This window comes from Hypomesus transpacificus, chromosome 24 (assembly GCF_021917145.1).
Source record: "Hypomesus transpacificus isolate Combined female chromosome 24, fHypTra1, whole genome shotgun sequence".
NCBI classification, from domain to species: domain Eukaryota; kingdom Metazoa; phylum Chordata; class Actinopteri; order Osmeriformes; family Osmeridae; genus Hypomesus; species Hypomesus transpacificus.
The window spans coordinates 3,364,964-3,385,350 of record NC_061083.1 but is presented as its reverse complement, the minus strand read 5'-3'; the positions used below and the strand labels follow the sequence as shown (position 1 = coordinate 3,385,350).

The window sequence follows — 20,387 nt, the reverse complement described above, 5'->3', positions numbered from 1 at the left end:
AACTACAAGCTCTTTATGTAAATGACAGTTCTATATGGCATCATCTTCAATAATGTAAGATAAAAATCAACTGTCAAACTTGTCAGATACAGAAAAAGGTGGTTCTTGTGGGTGTAGAATACATCATAATTATGATTCTAGTCTAGACAAGGTAGGTAGCCTTCGTCTAGGAGGAATACCGAGGCGAGGCATGAATCTGAGTTGCACTGGATGGATGCTGAACGGGAAGGGAGTATGGAATGGGAATGCCGAGAATCCTTGAACTAACATTAGCTACCGGCTACAAAGGCAAACTGTCAACTGAAACTATATAGCCTGGCTAGTCATCAAGAGGGACCATATAGAAGAACTCAAGGTATGAATATTCGTGAAATAAGAATTTGTAGCCAAGGGATTTTCAGATCGGACCCTAGTGGGATGATAAGATAGCTCAGTACAGTCAGAAGTTGCTGGCTAGGCTACTAGGCTAGCACTACTAGCAAGCTAAGCGAGTACAGCATGAGTGAAACCCTTAACCTACCAAGCTACCCAGATCAATTAGTGATACCTCCGAATTACATGAAAATGTATGTCTACACGTTTGTTTACGATAGGGATGGTTTACAATCCGGCTAGTTGGGTACTATAGCCCTAGCCGGATCGCTGCAGCTAACCCCTAGTAACACTCGCTAGCTACCCACCCTACATTGTCAGTCGTTGTGTTACTGTTAAACCATTAGGACTAGTCTACTACTACTAGGCAAGTAGTAATACTACTCATCAGTTGCAGTGCCTAGTTAGGTTAGCTATATTAGCAGGTTATGAATCAGGCGTTTCGGTCATGTTGGTATTTCATCCATACAACCAACAGTTTAAATTTTGCATTGTCCATAGGAAATTATGCCAAGATTAGTTTGTGAAATAGATGGAGCTAGCACTATCTACAATTACAAACAAAAAGTAACATTAATCCCTTCCTTCTAGCATTCGCTACAAGTTACGTTTAGCCTTCTAACATGTCGTGAGCTAAATATTTGAAAATCAATTTTAAATGTTGATTAGTTTGACCCTCTGTTTCTTAAACAAACACACAAAGTACACTCGCTGTTTAAAACATGTGGGTAGGCATGTAAATGTACTGAAAGTGAGTCTGTATGTCTTTCTTGAGTTTAACTGCAGGCTCTGTTTCTGAAATTGACTAACTCTACTGCAACAATATTTTTACAGAATGTCCTTCCAATTCACTGTCCAGAGAATGTGACTTATGCAATAGTAATTACTCTTCCTTGTCTCTCCCTCCCCAGCCTACATTTGGAAAATGCTTCATACTGCTTTACTCAAAAATCTCAAGCTCTTGGAAAACAAAACATTAGAAACCAAAGGTTAATAATGACAGGAAAATATAAGCTTGTTTATGTCTAAATTGTTTATCAGCTATTAATTGTAGGATTTCATGATGGCTTGGAGCGTTCCATGTTAGGGCATTTTGTAAGGCTGGAAGGGATATTTTCGACTTCAGTTCAGAGGTTACACTGTCTGCTCTTTCTCACTCACTGATGCCTTGTCATGGTTCACCCCTGTGAGCTTCTCATTCAAGGAGTATGCCACAGGAAACTGGTGTTATGGAAAGGAACTGACTCCCCGCAGTCAAAGCATACTGAATAAGGAAGAGGAGGAACAGGGAGGGGGCTTGTTGTAGAATGAGAGAGAAGGGTTGAAATGTTCACTGTTTACGTCTCCCCTACCTCTCTTTCCCCTGGCTTTTTCACATTCACAGCAAAGCACTCGGGGGGCCTGTCTTGCAGATCGGTCTGGGATCAGATCCAAGGGACTTTTGCAGTTCTAGGAATTGATGCGATCAAATGGCACCTTTTTTAGATTTGGAAAATGCATGGTGTTGGTTTTGTGATCTGATGTGTGCTGTAGGGAACAGGGCGAATAGACTGAAAAGTTAAGACTGTCCAGTCTTATTAACACAATTGGCCCCTACCTTCCTTTCTCATTCAAAGCCCTTCCTAAAAAGAGGGCTGCCACCTGGGTTAGATATGTGTTTTGGATGCTTTGAACCAGAATTGAGCTGCGTTCTGAAAGCAGTAGTGCTCATGTCAGCATGTGGCAGTGTTTGGCAACACACCATGCACATTCTAAACAGAGGAGAGTGGGATGAGGGCCCCTCACCCCCCCCCCCCCCCCACACACACACACACACACACACACACAAACACACACTGGTGGTCTTTTTTTTTTCCAATGTGTTATCATTGCTTGCTCTGCACTTTACCATTTAGTCAGGTTACACGATGCAGTCTCTGTCTACATCTCAGGCTGTTGGGGAATGTGTACACTTAGCATATTTCTATGGGGGGTCTGAATAAACAGGCACCTCCCCACCACAGGAACTGCCAGGCTACAGCACAGCATAGCCTAGGCATCTGAGAGACATTAGCCAGTATAGCCACATTCTCTCCTCACAAGCTGAGCCCCTCGACTGCTTACGTGAGCTTTAAGTAGACAAGGGGGAGCTGTTAAACAATCTCTGGAAACATCTCATAATTCCAGTCCAAGTATGGTTTCCCCCCCAGTTCCAGAAGCTTTAACCCGATAGAATCTTTAGGGTGTTTTTTTTTGTCCTCCTCTTTTTAACGAAGCATTGCTTGGTCTTAATTCTAATGAGCACTCACAGCTGTCAATACAGTGGTTTTATAAAAATGCTGAATTCCCAGCAGTAGCAGCAGGCTAGGCTTCCCCCTCTGACTCTCAAGGAAGAATAGGCAGCACTTATATCACTCAGCTGAGAGATATCACTCAGACGTCTGCCCCTCCCCATCTCAAGCACTGCTTGAGAATTTGAAATAAGAACTGAGAGCCACCATTTGAGAAAAGTGTTAAACACCTCAGGTAATGAGTCTTAATCTGTGGCTGTCCATTTGTTCCATATCAGAAATCCTTAGGTGTCTTGCAAGCATTTTTAAACAAGCTACAGTATTCGTTTCCCTGACTTGAACCAAAGCAACATTTTGTTAAAGCACTTCACCTCCCATAGATTTTTTTTCCTTTCTTGGCCCCATCGTTACATCAGGTAAGCTGATAAACACATTTTTCCCTGTCAGGGTGTGGAGTTTTGAGCAGAGTGAAGATCCAGTTCATAGCTGGATCATGAATGACCCCTAGTGGAGGTCGACAGCTTTCCAGGTAGATTGAGGCACTCATAGTTTCCCAGACTTCAGCAGCCTAGGATCCTGTCATGTTTTTATAGGGTTATGAAAATGGAAAGAATCCCTCCTCGATGGAAAAGTTTTCAGTCTTCAGCGCTCTGACACGTGTATCATTCCTCCCTCTTTGCAGACTGAGCTGTAAATGTATCGGCAGCCGAGAGCCCAGCATGAAGAGGACAGGCCGGCCGGTGGGGAGTAAGGCTCCGAGTGGCGAGCGAGGGAAGACCGAGGGTGCGGCAACAGGAGCCTCCGCCAAGGCTGCTGCCAAGACCTCTTCAGCACCACCGCTTTCTAAGGTTCACCTGGCGTTTGAGTCAAAACACCTTTCCCACCGCCCCCCCCTCCCCCTGTAACTCAATTCCTGTTTTGGTTTTCTATGTATAATGGGCTGTATTGAGTCTGTGGAGTATGTTATGTTTTTCAAGGTAAAAAGCAATGACGATCTGTTAGCAGCCATGGCTGGGGGCGCTCCTGCACCTAGCAGCACGGTCACCAAGAGCAAGCGGACAGCATCCACCGGAACCAGTGCCGGTAACCCAGAGAAACCGAAAACTTCAGGTACTTATTTTCATTCCTATTTTAGCATTATTTTCCTAGCTATAGTCATGCTATTGTCTATGACACAGTATGTTCTGTTTCTCCCACCAGGAGCCTCAAATAAGCGTGCGACATCCTCGGTGTCCAAGGAGTCGGCCACATCCCGGGAGCGTCTACGGACTTCACGAACTTCGGCCAGTAAGAAGCAGTCAGCGTCCGGGGCGGGGAAAGGGGATGCTGCGCAGGGGAAGCGTTCCCGCGGCCATGCGCCGCCCGAGTCGGAAGCCCGCATGAACAAGTCTAAATCGGACAGCCAGATCAGTGACAAGGTGGCCCTGGAGGCCCAGGTAACGGACCTGCTGGGCCTGGCCAAGAGCAAAGACGTGGAGATCCTGCACCTGCGTAGCGAGCTGAGGGACATGCGAGCCCAACTGGGCCTGGGACTGGAGGAGACGACCCCCGAAGAGGGCCCGGGCGAGGAGGAGAAGCCCCAGGGCTCTGCCATCACGGCGGCAGACGTGGAGTCCACCCTGCTCCTCCTGCAGGAGCAGAACCAGGCCATCCGCGAGGAGCTCAACCTGCTGAAGAGCGAGAACCGCATGCTGAAGGACCGCCTCAACGCCCTTGGCTTCTCCCTGGAGCAGAGGCTGGACGGCTCCGATAAGCTCTTCAGCTACCCCTCCCTGAGCCCAGATCTGGTGGCGGGAAGCGGGCACAGCGACGGCGGGGGAACAGGGACGCTCGCGTCCTCCGTGGAGGGCTCCGCTCCGGGCTCCCTGGAAGACCTGCTGACCGGCCACCAGCACGGCGGCTCGGCGGACAACCTGGACAGCGAGTCCAGCGAGGTCTACCAGGCGGTGACCTCCAGCGACGACGCCCTGGACGCCCCTTCCGGGGCCTCCTCCTCTTCCGAGTCGGAGGGCGCGCCCGGCCGGGAGCGCTCGCGGCGGGGCGGCGACGAGGTGTCGGTGGCCTGCCTGACGGAGCGCATCCACCAAATGGAGGAGAACCAGCACTGCACCGCCGAGGAGCTTCAGGCCACGCTCCAGGAGCTGGCCGACCTGCAGCAGATCACCCAGGAGCTGAACGGGGAGAACGAGCGCCTGGGCGAGGAGAAGGTCCTCCTCATGGACTCCCTGTGCCAGCAGAGCGACAAGCTGGAGCACTACGGCCGGCAGATCGAGTACTTCCGCTCCCTGCTCGACGAGCACCACCTGGCCTACGCCCTGGAGGAGGACATCAAGAGCGGCCGCTACATGGAGCTGGAGCAGCGCTACGTGGACCTGGCGGAGAACGCTCGCTTCGAGCGGGAGCAGCTGCTGGGCGTGCAGCAGCACCTGAGCAACACGCTCAAGATGGCGGAGCAGGACAACGCTGAGGCCCAGGAGGTGATCGGCGCCCTGAAGGAGAGGAACCACCACATGGAGCGCATCATGGAGTCGGAGCGGCAGGACCGCAAGGCCATGGTGGGCGCCCTGGAGGAGTACAAGGCGGCGGTGAACTGCGACCAGGTGGAGCTCAACCGCTGCCGGGCCCAGCTGGACCAGGAGAGACAGAAGGTGGCGGAGCTGTACTCGGTCCACAACCAGGGGGACAAGAATGACATCTGCCAACTTCTGGAGGGCGTGCGGGTGGACAAGGAGCAGGCGGAGGGCAGGGCCACCAAGCTGCAGGAGGACCTGGGCCACGCCCGGACCGACGTCACCAGGCTACAGGACACCCTTAACAAGGTGGGTCAAACTGCAAACCAGACAGACATGTGTTGCTTCCCTCAGTGCTTTGGGGGGGATCTATAAGCAGCGTTCCACAGATTTCAATGTCAAAGCGAAGCCCACATCTAATCACAGAACACATACCATACATTCTCGCAGTCACGAAAATTCATTTTTTCCCACTGCGGATACGGAATGAGAATCCATTGAGGGGCCTCATTAGTTAACCAGCGGACGATGGATTCCCCCCCCCCCTCTCTCTTCCGGTGTGTTGTGCTTGCAGCTGGATGGGGAGTACAGGGCCTTCCAGGAACAGGTGCAGATGCAGATGGCCGAGCACAAGCGGGGCCTGGAGAAGCAGCGCGGCGACCTGCAGGAGAAGGAGACGGAGGTCTCCGACATGAAGGAGACCATCTTCGAGCTGGAGGACGAGGTGGAGCAGCACCGAGCCGTCAAACTCCACGACAACCTCATCATCACCGACCTGGAGAGTGAGTGGGATTGGCTTTTTAAATCCAGTGCTGCAGTCTCCACTTCTGGCCACATGGTGGCGGTCTAGAGTTTTCTAAAGTGCCCACACACGGGAAAGTGAAAGAAAAAAAAAATGTTTACATGACTTAAGTCAATTCATTTAGTTAAAAAGCATGACTCCTCCTTATAATACCCCATGAACTCCAGTGGAGTTTATCACAATTAAACAATAACAATGTCCTGTTTCGTAACCCCTTGCTTCAGAGGTCCCTGTCTCTATCATGCCTGGGTTTGTTTTAAGGGAGATCTTCTCACTGTCTTCCTGTGCTGTGTGTGAATTTATCCCGTGGCCCGTTCACATGAACTCAGCTGTGCGTGTGTGTTTCCTCCTCTAGACTCTGTTAAGAAGCTGCAGGACCAGAGACATGACATGGAGCGGGAGATTAAGATTCTCCACAGGAGACTGAGGGTGAGCGCTCCCCGCATGAAACACCACACTAGGGTCTGGTCCTGTTAGGGACTGCCATTTACCCATAGAATTTATATTACATTTACATTTACTCATTTAGCAGACGCTCTTATCCAGAGCGACTTACATTCCCCCAAGGCAAGTAGGGTGAAGCCCAAGGACCCAACGTCATATAGCACGGCCAGGAATCGAACCAACAACCTTCTGATTAATAGCCCGACTCCGTAACCACTCAGCCATCTGACCACACCCCCATTAGAACCCCTTTTGGATTTTTTCATATGCTTCTACTGTACATCCGAAATGTGTTTCAGCTTTACCTACTTGTGTGTGTGTGTGTTTGTGTGTGTGTTCAGGAGGAGTCGGCGGAGTGGCGTCAGTTCCAGGCCGATCTCCAGACGGCCGTTGTCATCGCTAATGACATCAAGTCGGAAGCCCAGGAGGAGATCGGAGACCTGCGGCGCCGGCTCCACGAGGCCCAGGAGAAGAACGAGAAGCTGGCCAAGGAGCTGGACGAGGTCAAGAACCGCAAGTAAGGCTCCACCCCTGTCATCCATTGTCTCACGCGTTTCACTCGATCCAAAACCAAGCGGCTTGTGGTGGGATCTGCCAATGCACGTTTGCAGCTGTTCATGCGAGTGTGTGAGTACTGAGTGCCTGTGGGTGTACCCCAGGCAGGATGAGGAGAGGGGCCGGGTGTATAACTACATGAACGCCGTGGAGAGAGACTTGGCCGCCCTGAGGCAGGGCATGGGGTTGAGCCGGCGCTCGTCCACCTCCTCCGAGCCCTCGCCCACCGTCAAGACCCTCATCAAGAGCTTCGACAGTGCCTCACAAGGTACCCCCCAGTGCGAGTGTAAGATATGACCCCCCTTTTTCTCACCTTAACACATTCGATGGGTAAATGGAGGGTTTAATCGACCCAGACGGTTTTACCTCTGGGGAAAACCGGAGCGTTTATCTTAGCGATTTTTTGGGGGGCCGTTTTCACTCATCTCTGGTCTTGCGCTCCACTGCAGGTCCGGTGGCTGCTGCTGCTGCTGCTGTAGCTGCTGTTACCGCTGCCCCCGCGCCCCCTGCTGCCCCCCTCCCACGCACCCCGCTCAGCCCCAGTCCCATGAAGACCACCCCCGCCGCCGCCATCTCTCCCATACAGGTATGGCATCAGGAGGCCTAGATTATAGATGGAAACATGTGTTTCTATGTACGACATCTGCGTCGATATATTTATTTCTTCATAAATAATATGTGTGGTTGACTCGTTCTCCCAAACTACAGATGTGGTGCCAGGAATCTGGCGTTGTTTTTCTGGTGTTGTCACTTGGGTGGCAGTGCAGGGGTTAAAGTGGACACGCTTCCTGTTCTCACCATATCCCTGTGTGTTTATATATCTCTAGTGTTCCACAGAAAGCCCTTCCTCCTATGGCTTTTGCAGTTTGTCACAGTTGACAGCCACTTGCCTGCTCACGTTCTGTACATTCGCTGGAAAAATGTTTGTCATTCTTTACAGTCACTACAGATTCATGAATATTCTCCAAGAAAATATGTCATGTTTGTAGATATATTCTCTCGTTCCAAATTCAGTTCCACACTTCCCTACACTTATTAGGAGGAAACCTCATATCCTGAGAAATCAGTATCACTTAAAAATGTAAGATTAATTAGTCTCTTCATGACCAAATACAGTCTGTAGTTGATAAAAATATATGTTTCTTGTCCCCGGGGGATAGTTCTGGTACAAAAAAAAGATGAGAGGCACACTGTTCAGACATGCAACCACCAAGACTTTAACCAATAGCAGACATCGTTTTCAACGTGAAATTAGTAAAGAAAGTACAGATAGTCAATAGTTCCACTAAAAGAGGTAGACTGCAGCTATTGTAGGTTTGATAAGAAGCCTCCATGTTGGGAAGCCTGTCTTCAGAGCTGAAGGGACCAGATTCCAGTCTCCTCATTCAATTTTCATTCAAATCTTTATTTCTGCTTTCAAGTCCTTATTTTCCTCACCCCTCTATGACCTCACGTCCTGCATGAAAACACATTGCCGTCTGAACTGCTTCCTGTCTGAAAACACCTGCTACTGGAGTGTGCGTGTGTTTTTAATCTAGCCTGGGATGGTCTTTTACAGAGGCATTCCATCAGCGGCTCCATCTCTGCTCCGAAGCCCCTCTCCTGTCTGAGTGATAAGAGGCCCAGCTACACAGACGTCAGCATGCCAGGTGAGGCCTCAGTAAACCTTCAGGCTCATCTCCGGGAAAATAAGAAAAGAAAAAAAGGCTCCAAAAATAGACATGGTTTGAATCAAACCCCATTTACCCTCCCCCCCCCCCCCCCCCCCCCCCCCGTTTACTACATTAGAGGCTGGAATATTGGACAGCACAGACCGCAGGCTTCTGTTGTTGAGGTCTTCACAGGCGGTTTGAGAGGCTTGTTGCTGTGTCCAAGGCATCGGCCGTCTGTTGGGGAGGGGGGACAGTGTGACCTCTGGAGGCAGGGGGTTGTGGACTCAGCGAGGTGTTGACCCTGATTGGAGTTGTCATGGGTAACAACGATCGGGGCCTGCAGTGGGTGAACTCATCATTAGTGAGACGGTTAAAAATGTGTTATTGAACACGTTTGGGATATTTTAACATCCTTCCTCTTCCCGATTGAATTTGGGATGTAAATATCCATATTGCTCTCCATGCAGTACAGTACACAGTGATAAAGTGTAGAGCTAAAAAAAAAAATATATAAACAAATCATCATAATCATAAATAGATATATCATGCTTGTTCAAAACCTTGGTCATTGAAATCAATTTGGACGGGTCCCCTTATGCATACGAGCTTTCTGTGAACGTGCAGTTTTGGCCATAGCCTATAATGTTTTCACTGTATTGTGATGGATCGTCCTCCTTAATGGGAAACAAACCCTTGATGGTGCTTCCTTCACAGTGGGGTTTGGAATGGTGCTTAACCCCCTAAATAGAATCTCTCCTTGAGAAGCATTTACAGTAGTCAAGCAGTGTTTTTCTTGCAACGTTTTGTTTTCTCGTGTGCTTTCTACTCATAGCAGAGCATCTCCTCAGGGGCTCGTCTGCCAGCCGCCCTCCGTCTGCTCTCCAGAGGGTCTCCAACATGGATGCCTCTAAGGCCATGTCAGGTCAGATACGAGTTCCTGCTACCAACTATGACACTAGCTGATGTCATTTCCCCCAGAAACTAAAGGAAGCAGCCAGCCATCCAGACGCATTCCATACTCCCCGAGCATTCAGCGCAGTAAACTCGACTCGGTTCACTTTATTGATCCTGAAGAGGAAATTCCAAGAATTCTGCTTTGGGTTAGTCTAACTGTGGACATGTGTGGTGCTGTGCTGTGCCCAGTGTCCCGCAGGAGCAGCGAGGAGATGAAGAGGGAGCTCTCGGCCTCCGACGGGGGCTCCTCGTCCTCTCTGATGGCCATGGCCTCGGCCTCCTCCCAACTCTCCCTATCCACCTCCTCCCCCACGGCCTCCGTGACCCCCACCGCACGTGGCCGCCTCCGGTACGAACGCACCCCCTCCAACCTGCTTCACCCTTCCTGACACTGAACGGTAACGTGCCGTGGAGGTCAAACGCTCAAACAGGGCTCCTGTGTGATCTGTGTGTCCAGGGAGGAGAGGAAGGACCCCCTGGCTGCCCTGGCCAGGGAGTACGGAGGCTCCAAGAGAAACGCTCTCCTCAAGTGGTGCCAGAAGAAGACCGAAGGGTACCAGGTAAGTTCACGCTCGCTCACGTGTTTGGGGGTCTGCTCTGGTCCAACTGTTTAGAAGTGATTGTCAAAGCTTTGTCTCTACCTCCTTCTCACTGTCTGTCACACCACCATCATCATCATAAACCATAATAGATGTTGTCATGAGAACCGCTGTATTTGGTCTTCATAGGAGTGGCTCACCGTCCCCTACAGCATCACTGTAAACAAACTCTGGACGTTTTGTCCTCGGAGGGGATTAACATGGGCCGTTGATCCTACCTCTAATGAATAGATCTTTACTTATTAGATTAGCTTATTATCGACACGTTACGCCGTCACGGTCTCGAGGTGGTCCCTTTTATTGTTTGTTTGCGACTGTAGGGAGTGAATGGTCGCCACGGTAGCCAGTTTATGGTGGTCATCTCCAGGAAGTGTGCCAAATTTGGCACGTCCTGTTTAACGGAGACCCGTGTCTGGCAGGAAGTGCTGACGCCCAGTACATATGGATTCACACTGTAGTGGGAACCGATGACCTGTCGAAACAGCTGGGACAAGTTAGACATGTTGTTTAGAGGGAACAGTATTTCTAAGGGATGCCTGCCAGGAAATAAAAAATGAATAAACAGGAGAATGTATAGTGCTTCCAGATGCGTCATTTCCTTATTAATTGATTAATGAATCAATAAGAGCAATCACCTGTCACTTGATCCACACGTCTCTTGATAGAGGAACTAGGTCATTCGGATAAGCTGTTTGCTCAGGAGGGGAAACAAACCTGACGAAATAAGACCTTGGTTCCATGCTTGCATGTACTAACATGTCCGCACAGCTTGTTGTGCATCGCTCGTCTTAAACAGTTTTGTGCTTTTTAAGCGTGCTTTAGTTGTACGCCACTTTGGCACAAAAGCACCCACTGAACAAGCACAATGTGAACACGCGTCTACTGTGAACTCATCGCGATCGATCTCTTTCAGAACATCGACATAACGAACTTCAGCAGCAGCTGGAATGACGGCCTTGCCTTCTGCGCTGTGCTCCACACCTACCTGCCCGCCCACATCCCCTACCAGGAGCTCAGCAGCCAGGACAAGGCAAGCACACGGCCTCCCAGCGGAGCCATGGATGATTTAGGCCTGCTTTACGACCACGTTATACTGCTCTGTTCTTATGGCCTTCTGTACAGTGTGTCTGAATATGTGCTTTCTTTCACGTGTCTGCAGAGGCGGAACTTCACTTTAGCTTTCCAGGCTGCGGAGAGTGTTGGGATCAAGTCTTCTCTGGTAAGGATGAGAAGAGTAGCGAGAAACCGTCACTTTTGGAATGAAATGATATGTATTATGTTGTGAAACTCGTCAGCACATGCATGCTTCTACATTCAGATGGTACTGGAGTTTTAGCAAGCCATGGCTAAATGTCTCTCCTACTTCAGGACATCAATGAGATGGTCCACACGGAGCGACCTGATTGGCAGAGTGTCATGACCTACGTCACAGCCATCTACAAGTACTTTGAGACCTGAGGGCCCCCTCGGGCACCCAGGGCATCCTGATCCACCACGCAGGCAAGCCATCACCTCAACCCCAGCATGTCATTCAGAAACCTCAGCTCTGTGGGGCGTTCTCGCCCCGACACCCCCCCCCCCCCCCCCCCCCCCAGCTACGTTCCACGTCTTCCACGCTCGTCTTAATGCCCCTCCTCAGCGCGGAGGAGAAGCCTCTCAAGAATCACTGAACTAGTTCTCTATCCTCCGGAGCGTGGGGTGGGAGCTGTGTACATAGGAACATTCTAGATCTTTAGAGGGACGGAAGCTTCGCCCGAGGGCACTTGAAGACCTCTTTTAGGGTTTGCCATATATAGGGTGACGTCAAGCGCCAGTGCTGAACGGAGAGCCGAGCTGAGGCACTCTCCTGTGGTTCTCCAGCTCCAGGGCCATGCTGCAGTCACCCCCACTCCCAGTGCCTTCCTACCCTGCTTCCTCTTCTCCGACCCTGGCTTCGTCCCACTTGTCTCAGCCAAGATGCTTTTCTACGCTGATCTGATTACTATGTGTGATCTGCTTTAGTATGGAGACCAGAAAAAAAAGGATATTTTACTTTTGAAGTCTTCCTGACCCATGAGTTCCGTCAGCAAAATGTGCCTCTGATGGCAGAAGTGCCTGTCCGGATAGCCTTTCTGGAGTTTGGTTTATAAACACCGTGAGCTTGTACTATAGATTGTAAAGGGATCAATTTATCAGGAACATTATCATCTTTTACACTCAAGTTGTAGTTCTTAGGAACTGGACTCTACCTCTAAAAGGAGAAGGAGTGTCCTTACACTACAATATGGGATAGCTTTTATTTTTTTCCCCACTTTCTCCTAAATTCCGTAGAATTGTGTGGAAGGCCTGTGTCATCTTATGCTTATGCTCAGTAATGTGTAGTTTGATTGTATTTCTTCTATTTGCTCCAACAACCAAGTAATTGAAAGAAAGTGTGACAACTTTAAAACTGTTGCCAATGACAACAGAGTTAACTGTACATATCAGATCAACTCATATTTGTCAGATTTCATTTATGATATATTATCATCTATCGCCTTAGTTTAATAATTTCCTGTTCAAATAAATATATGCAGAGCACGCCAATTTATGTTTACATTATACCACCAAGAGTTATGTTTAAATAAAGGATTAGAAGAGGCAAACAATTCGTATTCATTAGTGTGGCTTCTATAATCCAATATAGTATAAGTTTATTAGTTTTATCATGACATATGTGAAATTACTACAATAATGTTGCACTGATCTCTTTCATAAAATAATTACCTTTGTACGCCACAGACACACTTGCAAATGTTGTCATGCAGATGTGGTATTTGCCTTTTTCACATGTGATGTTAAAAACCTTGGAACGTCAACACTATTTAAAAGCACATTCACTCTGGACTCCTTGCCAAGCCACCTCACCACCACCAAAAAAAAAAAAAGACAAAACACAATTAATGTGTAAAATGATCATTTACATGATTGTATGGATATTTAAATGTCTTTCTCATGATCATTTAACTGTATGTTGCACAGAATTCTCTCAACAACAACAACAATAAGGATGACGAATGCATTTTTTTTGCGTTGACCTACCACAGCAGTCCTTAAAATTTATATTCAACGTTCCTATCAGCTATAAGGTTATGTGAAGTATCTCTGCCATAAAGAGGGGAATGTGTCTTGATCAAGCTCCAGTGGACATTGCGTTCCAGAAGGCTCATATGAAGTGATTTATTAGCACAGAGCCCAAGCCTGCTATTGTACTATGGACAGTTAGCAAAGCCAAGATGATCCAGTAAGAAGTTCATTTAATGTTGACATGAAGCCACTATCAAGGGAAATATCACAACGTCTTTATGTACCACTGCCCCGAGTAACATCACATCTGCATCTTGCCTTTTCTTTAGTTTATTGCTGTGCTGTTTGACAACAGTTATGACGTGAAAGCTAAAAGGAAAAACATTGTACGGGTCCACTACATTTATATTCTGTTTACTAGAGACACTGAGCCTGTTTCTTTATTTTATTATTACAAGACATTTATCTTTTGCTTGTTGTTACTTTATTCATGTTATACTTTAACAGTTGGATACAGAATGAAAGTACTAGAACTAGCTTTTCTTATTTCTGTTTCAAAGAAATGATCGCGACCACGTGAAGGGCTGAAAGTCTTGTAAAGCACATTATGATAATCAGTTAATGTAAAGACCCAACCGATTGTATTTATAATGCTTTATTCTTCTTCACTTATAAATAATAATGGATTGAAAAATGCTTTTGGTCTTTTTTATGTTGCATTTCTAACAAGTATTGTTATTATTTTATCAATATTGTCTCACCTTACAAGTTGACTGGAGAGAATCGCATGATCTGTTCACAATATAAACTTTCAAACAAGAATGTATTTTGTACACATGATACAGATAGATACATTCTAATTACAGCATCAGGATCATAAGATTATACCAAATAAAAGGGTGACGTCAACTGATGATGAATAGTGTATTTCATGAAGCAAAAGTACAAGAGCTGTTGAGATTTGGCACACAGCAGTCTTTGTTCAAGTAATGAATCGAAAATCGATTTCCTTAGGTAGGATCAGAGCCATAGCAAGAATCTTTCGCTCTGGCTCTGGATAGGCTATAGAGGAAATTCCTAGATTATTGAGGGTAAATCTGTTCAGCAGTTTGGTAATCATTGACCTTTGTCGTACAGAGCTCAGAATGTTTCACATTAATTCCCAAGAACATGAGAGAGACTTCAGGAAAACCATATACACACTTTTAGTTGCAACTTGCAAATCACTAAACGTCAGTCTCCTCTAGGGCCATATCCATCATCACGTCTGAGCAACTGCGCAGTTCTGTGTGTAACGCGCAGCATTTTGGACACGACTGTAAAAGTGTAAGAACTAAGTTTTCAGTAAGGCTAGTTTACTCTGGAAGAAATGTAGAGTCCAGACTGCAGTTGCCATTCAGATAATTGTTATCAAAAAATTTTTTTTTTAACTAATTGGCTTGCCATTGAAAATTAATAAACGATTTCATATTCCGTAATACGACGAGAAAAGTTATTAATATGTCTTGGTTTTAGACCTCCCTCCCAATATTTCACATAGCTATTATAAAAGATTTACAACCTATTTTAGCAGCTTTTGATCGGACTGTTTATCTTGCTGGCTGAGTCACGTGTAGGCTGATCCACAAGTGATCTGGGTCCAGTTGGAAACAGCATCAGTTGGTTGTAATGAGAAGGTGCAGTAGGACAACTAAGATGGAGCATAAATGTATTGATGACAAACTCATTGGATAATTTCCATAAGGTACGTTTTTGTTTTATTTTTTATTAATATATTTCCCTATTGGTTTATGATTTAAATAAAAACATTGAATGTTGTCGAGAGAAAATGTGGCCACGGCATTAAATCACGGTTAAGATCAAATGCATTTCGTTTAAAGAGCCACTAGCTGATACGGTAATTACATTTTACTCGAATAGTAAAAACAAACAAACAAACGTTTGGGATGTATCCATGTCTATTATCGTTGAGAGAAAAGGAGATGTACCCCATAAAGAAGAGTAACGATTATTTTTTCAATATGTTCTGGTGTATATGTTGATGATGTTTTTTTTGATTGAATTAATTCAAAGTGGAGCTAATTAAACAAATATGTGATTCTGGAAAGTTTAATGTTTATTAAAACCTAACTGTAGAATTACATGTCAAATGATTTAGGTGCCTTGTCTGAGCAACATCAAACTGGTTTTACACCTGCAAGCACAGTAGATTTATGAACTGTGAGTCATATTTGCAAAGTTTACTATGACATTTAGAGCTCTATAAAATGTTTCTTTGCCTTCTAGGAAATAACTTTAAATATTGTATTTAGGTGAATATATGGCACACAATATGTTGAGCATGATTGTCTAAAATTCATGACACAGCCTAGCCAGTAGAGCTCACTGTTGGCCATACTGAGAACACTTGCACGTGCATGTCCACTCCCAGAGTTTGGATGTTGAAAACCTACTAAAGTCCAGTTGGCCTAGTTATTTTGGTGGTCTTTGGCTGACTAATGTCATTTTAGTGACAGTCCCACCCTCATTGATTGTTATGCCAGAAGACTGAAAGAGGATTCTAATGTTGTGGAATTTTATTTTCCTACCAGGCAGGATTGGATCTCTTCGCTTAAATGCGAATGTTGTTGTGGGGTAAACGACCTTCTTGGAAGGGATTCAAAGAAAGAAAGGGTTTATTTGGATTGTTGTGTGGAGTTTAGAGAATGTTGGAGCTTAAAAAATCACCTTGACTTCATTACGTTAATTGATACTATAAGTGAGAGAACAGAGGGAGGTCCAACCAACAGGGAAACGTTTCTGAGAGCCGAGGTTTTGGAGTTCCAAGAAGCACCGCTGCTCTTTGCTAGAAGCATGAGTTCCCTCCCAAAAAGAAACCCTCATCATGTTGCTTTTGTGGTGGAGGTTTTATGTGGAAGGCACTAACTAGAATTAGTTCCAAGGAAAAATATGTGTCAAACATGACCAGCTAATGGCACTAAATATAAATCTACAGTGTTAATTAATTCAAATCAAGATAATTTGGCAATATATTTAGAAAAATGTTCCCCTGTCTGTTTTCAAACAATGGCAGTTGATTCGATAGCCTCATGTAAAAAAAAAAAGAAAAAAGGTTTCTGAATAGACACAGGATTTTGCTCTCTTTATCAGGCAGACTTTGTGTAACCTCAGGGGAACATATACTGTAGAACATTCCAGATAGTCCCTTTAGCATCCAAGCTGTTTCCTCTCTCGTCAATGGGATGTCACACCACTCTGAGCTCTGGGGTCCTGCTTTTTTTCGTCCCCCTGCCATCCTGGCACTGATTCTATTTCCTCTGGGCCCTGGTGTATTGCTGTGTTAGTGCTGAACTGAATGGGGGAGATTCAGCTTAGCTGAACCTGATTTGACCAGTTTTTTTGTGTAATTTGATGTCATAGTCATGCATTACATGATTTGACTATTTCCTTTTCTTATTCTGGATGAAAATTTTCTCCAAATGTTGACGTTTTACTTCCTCAAAGTAGCAGGATGATGCTCATGTGATTTTTTCCTTGGCACTCTCTCAACTTTACAGAATCTCCATCGGAGGGGAAAGTCTTGAGGGGAGAAGACCGGATAGTAGACACATCCAGAGAAGGATGACAGTCATGCTCTCTCTGCGGAATAGGTGGTTTGCCTTGAGTCTGGGCTTAAGCTGAACAGAGATTGTTCTGAACTGCATCTTAGCAGAGGATTGCGTACTGTGAGGGCTGGAAGACTACAGTACAGTATTGTATTGGCTGTTGACCTTTGGTTGCGAGGACACATCTGACTCTAGACCTTCACTGTGAGGAGATATCAAACCACAGAGGGTGAGGTCACAGCTGCCAAGCTGCAGCAATGGACTTTGAGGAGAGGCATCCTCCCTCCTCAACAGTGACCTACCTGCCCCTCTCATCATGCCGGACGATCCTTTTGTTGCCATCTACATCGTCCTGGAGCTGCTGATCGCCGTGTTGTCTGTTCTGGGCAACGTGCTGGTCTGCTGGGCCGTGTGTCTCAACAGCAACTTGCAGAGCATCACCAACTTCTTCGTCGTGTCCCTGGCAGTGGCTGATATCGCTGTGGGGGTGCTGGCCATCCCCTTCGCCATCCTCATCAGCACCGGGTTCTGCTCCAACTTCTACGGGTGTTTGTTCATCGCTTGTTTCGTGCTGGTACTCACCCAGAGCTCCATTTTCAGCCTGTTGGCCATCGCCATAGACCGCTACATCGCCATCAAGATCCCCCTGAGGTGATGAACCCTGACAGGGGGGTGACGGTCCCAAACTCTCGGTTTCGTTGTTTTGTTTTTAATCTTTGCTGGTATACCTATATTTAATACGTTTATTTGCGGGCGGGGTTCCCAGGTAGAAAATGAAAGGTAAAAGGCGTGGGGATGAGTTTCCGTGTATTAACGGAGGCTCTCACTACGTATGAGAGAGAAACTAAGTATTGGCAGCGTGAGATTCCTATATCCGTAGTGGATACAGATATAGAGGTTCCCAGGAGGACATCTCACTCAGGAGCAGTAAATTGGGTTCCCCACTGCACAATAGTTTAAACAGACTGTGACCTTTTACATAACTGCCATAACTGTTGAGAGAAAGTGGCTGTTTATGTATAAGGTAATTTACACATTGTATGTTGTGTCTTAGCTTGATGTGTATCAAATGCTCAGACATTCTTTACGGGACCGTTTTTTGCTTTTGGGTTGTTGTACATTACTGTCTCTATAGTATGAAATGTTTACCCCTTAAAACCACATCAAGCCCATTCCAGTTTTTATTGCGTTCAAACAGTCTGTTGTGTCTCTCCCCAGAGATGTTCTGAGAGGTTTCATTAATGTCTGTAGTTCTTCATCCATGAGGTGGGGGCTTGTTTTCTCAGAGTGAACCTTTTGAACTTTAACATCTAGAGAATGTGATAAAAACGGGCCAAATAACTCAGCTGCTCTCCCACACTGACGAACACATTCACTCAAAATAGACCTTCCCTCCCTCCTGACCTCATATTACTTTAACAAATTAAAATGAATAATGTGCTCTCTCTCTTGCTTCACAATTTGTCCCTCAATTCCTGGGTAATTTCACCACCCAAGGGGATGAATATTTCTCCTTCTTACATTTCCTATAAAAGCATTGTCCCTGTTTGTGTCTTTCTGATTGGGTTCTCCATGGTTACCTTCCACCCGCAGGTACAACAGCCTAGTGACTGGCCAGCGTGCCAAGGGCATCATTGCCATCTGCTGGGTCCTGTCCATCATCATTGGCCTGACTCCCATGATGGGCTGGAACAAGTTCACTGAGAACCTGAACAGTACCTGCCCACCTGGCCTGATGAAGTGCCTGTTTGAAGAGGTGGTTGTCATGGAATACATGGTCTACTTCAATTTCCTAGCCTGTGTGCTAGTGCCCCTGCTCCTCATGCTGGCCATCTACCTAGTCATTTTCATGGCAGCCCGACGCCAGCTGAAGCTCATCGAGCTAAAGGCTGCGCACGGAGAGAAGTCCCGTTCAACCCTCCAGAAGGAGGTCCAAGCGGCCAAGTCTCTGGCTATCATCGTGGGCCTGTTTGCCATTTGCTGGCTGCCTCTGCACCTCATCAACTGCTTCACCCTGTTCTGCCCCCAGTGTGCCCACGCGCCCCTCTGGACCCTCTACGTGGCCATCATCCTCTCCCACGCCAACTCGGTCGTCAACCCCTTCATCTACGCCTACCGCATCCGGGAGTTCCGCCACACCTTCCGCAAGATCATCCGGCGCCACGTCCTGGGCCGCCGGGAACTGTTCGAGAGCGGCGGCAGCGTGCGCACCACCGCCCACAACAGCATCAGCGACTCTGTGAGAGTCAAGGCCAACGGCATCAGCTTCGACCTCTTCACAGAGCACAGCAGCAGCAGCAGCTGTGAAAGCTCCTGCCGCTACTCCGCCCACTTGGGGGGCATCCTGTCAGCGTCTCAGCCCCCTCCGTTAGCCGTCGCCCCCCACAGTCCCCTGGTGGGTCCCCCTGCACCCCAGCCCCTCAGACAGACACATGCTCACCCCACAGGGCCCCCACTGCAGTGTGGAGAACTGCAGCAGGGGGCCTTCATGGGGACGGAAGTGGTAGAGGTGAAGGCCAGAGAGAGTTTCTCGTCTGCCCGGGTCAAATCATCGTTCTGTAAACAAACACTCTGCTCCACCGAACTCACGGAGGTGTCCTGATAGCGAGATCATCATTCACGAAGGTTTCGTATTCACACTGACTTGACGGTGTGGATTCAAACAGGCGGGCGTCTTTGGCGTCTGTTAGACGTGCAAGGGTTCTATGGAAATCTCTGGGCAGACTGGCATTCGAGCTGAGAAGTGACATTTGGTTGGTTACCTAAAAGACTTCATTCCACTTCATTGGTACCATGGTATTGTCTTGAATACCAACATCCGCTCAGTTGCAAAAAGGATTATTTTTGGGGGCACAGACATTGGGGTTTAAGCTTCTTTTTTTACAGAAACTATATTTGTATTTATGGTTGAAGTCACACTGATGTGGTTTTGTTGCAGGACTCTCATTCTGTGACTCTTTGCTCATTTGATTTGATTTTTCACTTCTGCATGTGTGTCGCAGTTTGTATGTTTACCACAGCAGTACCAATATTTCTTTACCTCAGTTTATTTATCGGCCAAATATCATTGAGGCTACCTTGTCTTTTAGTCGTTTTGAAACAGAATGAGGTGGAAATACTAGTTTCCCACTGATTATTGTCATGTTACTGCCAGAGTTCTTTGTGTTCTCACGTGTTGGATGCAATGCAGTGCCTTTTGTTATATAATAAATCTTTGTTTTTCTGACGGTCATCTCTAGAGGAATTTGTTTGCTTCTTCATGTAGCACTGTTTATGAATTGAATACACGACAGCTTTCAGAGCCATTAATCAGTATCCGCAGTTTCAGGGCTGGCCGTGGCTTCCGGTCCAGCAGGGGGCGGAGCTGTAGACAAAGAGAAGAGGGGTTCCAAAGCTGGGGTGGTCGTTCTAAGGGCATGGGGGTAACACGGCCCTCATGTCTCACGCCTAAAACTCTACGGTCTTTTTCATTTTCCCATCTTTTATTATAATCCCCTAGTGAATTCAGGTTACAGGGCACAGGGCAAAGTCTTTCAGCGTTTTCCCCAAGGGGTGTTCAGGGCTTTTTAAGGACACACC

General features: G+C 46.9%; 2 protein-coding genes across 6 annotated transcripts; both read left to right on the top strand.

Annotated features, from left to right (window-relative positions):
• The first annotated feature begins 163 nt into the window (after positions 1 to 163).
• specc1la (sperm antigen with calponin homology and coiled-coil domains 1-like a) lies at positions 164 to 14,116 on the top strand. Of its 4 annotated transcripts, none has more exons than XM_047048288.1 (16): positions 164 to 355; positions 3,325 to 3,490; positions 3,620 to 3,752; positions 3,843 to 5,461; positions 5,727 to 5,934; positions 6,310 to 6,383; positions 6,740 to 6,915; positions 7,058 to 7,221; positions 7,403 to 7,539; positions 8,512 to 8,602; positions 9,438 to 9,527; positions 9,749 to 9,908; positions 10,017 to 10,119; positions 11,072 to 11,188; positions 11,318 to 11,377; positions 11,527 to 14,116. In XM_047048288.1, the coding sequence occupies exons 2-16, from the start codon at positions 3,362 to 3,364 to the stop codon at positions 11,614 to 11,616; spliced, it is 3,351 nt and encodes a 1,116-aa protein (XP_046904244.1). In that variant the 5' UTR covers positions 164 to 355; positions 3,325 to 3,361; the 3' UTR covers positions 11,617 to 14,116. The 4 variants fall into 4 exon arrangements, with proteins under 4 accessions (XP_046904244.1, XP_046904243.1, XP_046904242.1 ...); XM_047048287.1 differs by having other exon boundaries at positions 7,058 to 7,239; positions 9,441 to 9,527; XM_047048286.1 differs by having other exon boundaries at positions 7,058 to 7,239.
• Positions 14,117 to 14,861: 745 nt separating this feature from the next.
• On the top strand, positions 14,862 to 20,031 carry adora2aa (adenosine A2a receptor a). 2 transcript variants are annotated; one of them, XM_047048292.1, is made up of 3 exons: positions 14,862 to 14,947; positions 16,761 to 17,459; positions 18,402 to 20,031. In XM_047048292.1, exons 2-3 carry the CDS (start codon positions 17,125 to 17,127, stop codon positions 19,408 to 19,410), a joined length of 1,344 nt encoding a protein of 447 aa, XP_046904248.1. In that variant the 5' UTR covers positions 14,862 to 14,947; positions 16,761 to 17,124; the 3' UTR covers positions 19,411 to 20,031. The 2 variants fall into 2 exon arrangements, with proteins under 2 accessions (XP_046904248.1, XP_046904247.1); XM_047048291.1 differs by lacking the exon at positions 14,862 to 14,947 and having other exon boundaries at positions 16,727 to 17,459.
• Positions 20,032 to 20,387: the final 356 nt, after the last annotated feature.

What these genes read in the sequence shown, in the direction of transcription:
- specc1la (XM_047048286.1), top strand. Translation starts at nt 3,362, where the DNA reads ATGAAGAGGACAGGCCGGCCGGTGGGGAGTAAGGCTCCGAGTGGCGAG. An exon ending in TACAGGACACCCTTAACAAG is followed by an intron (nt 5,462 to 5,726) that starts GTGGGTCAAACT and finishes TTGTGCTTGCAG; the next exon opens with CTGGATGGGGAGTACAGGGC. An exon ending in TTGGGATCAAGTCTTCTCTG is followed by an intron (nt 11,378 to 11,526) that starts GTAAGGATGAGA and finishes CTCCTACTTCAG; the next exon opens with GACATCAATGAGATGGTCCA.
- adora2aa (XM_047048292.1), top strand. Translation starts at nt 17,125, where the DNA reads ATGCCGGACGATCCTTTTGTTGCCATCTACATCGTCCTGGAGCTGCTG. An exon ending in GCCATCAAGATCCCCCTGAG is followed by an intron (nt 17,460 to 18,401) that starts GTGATGAACCCT and finishes TTCCACCCGCAG; the next exon opens with GTACAACAGCCTAGTGACTG.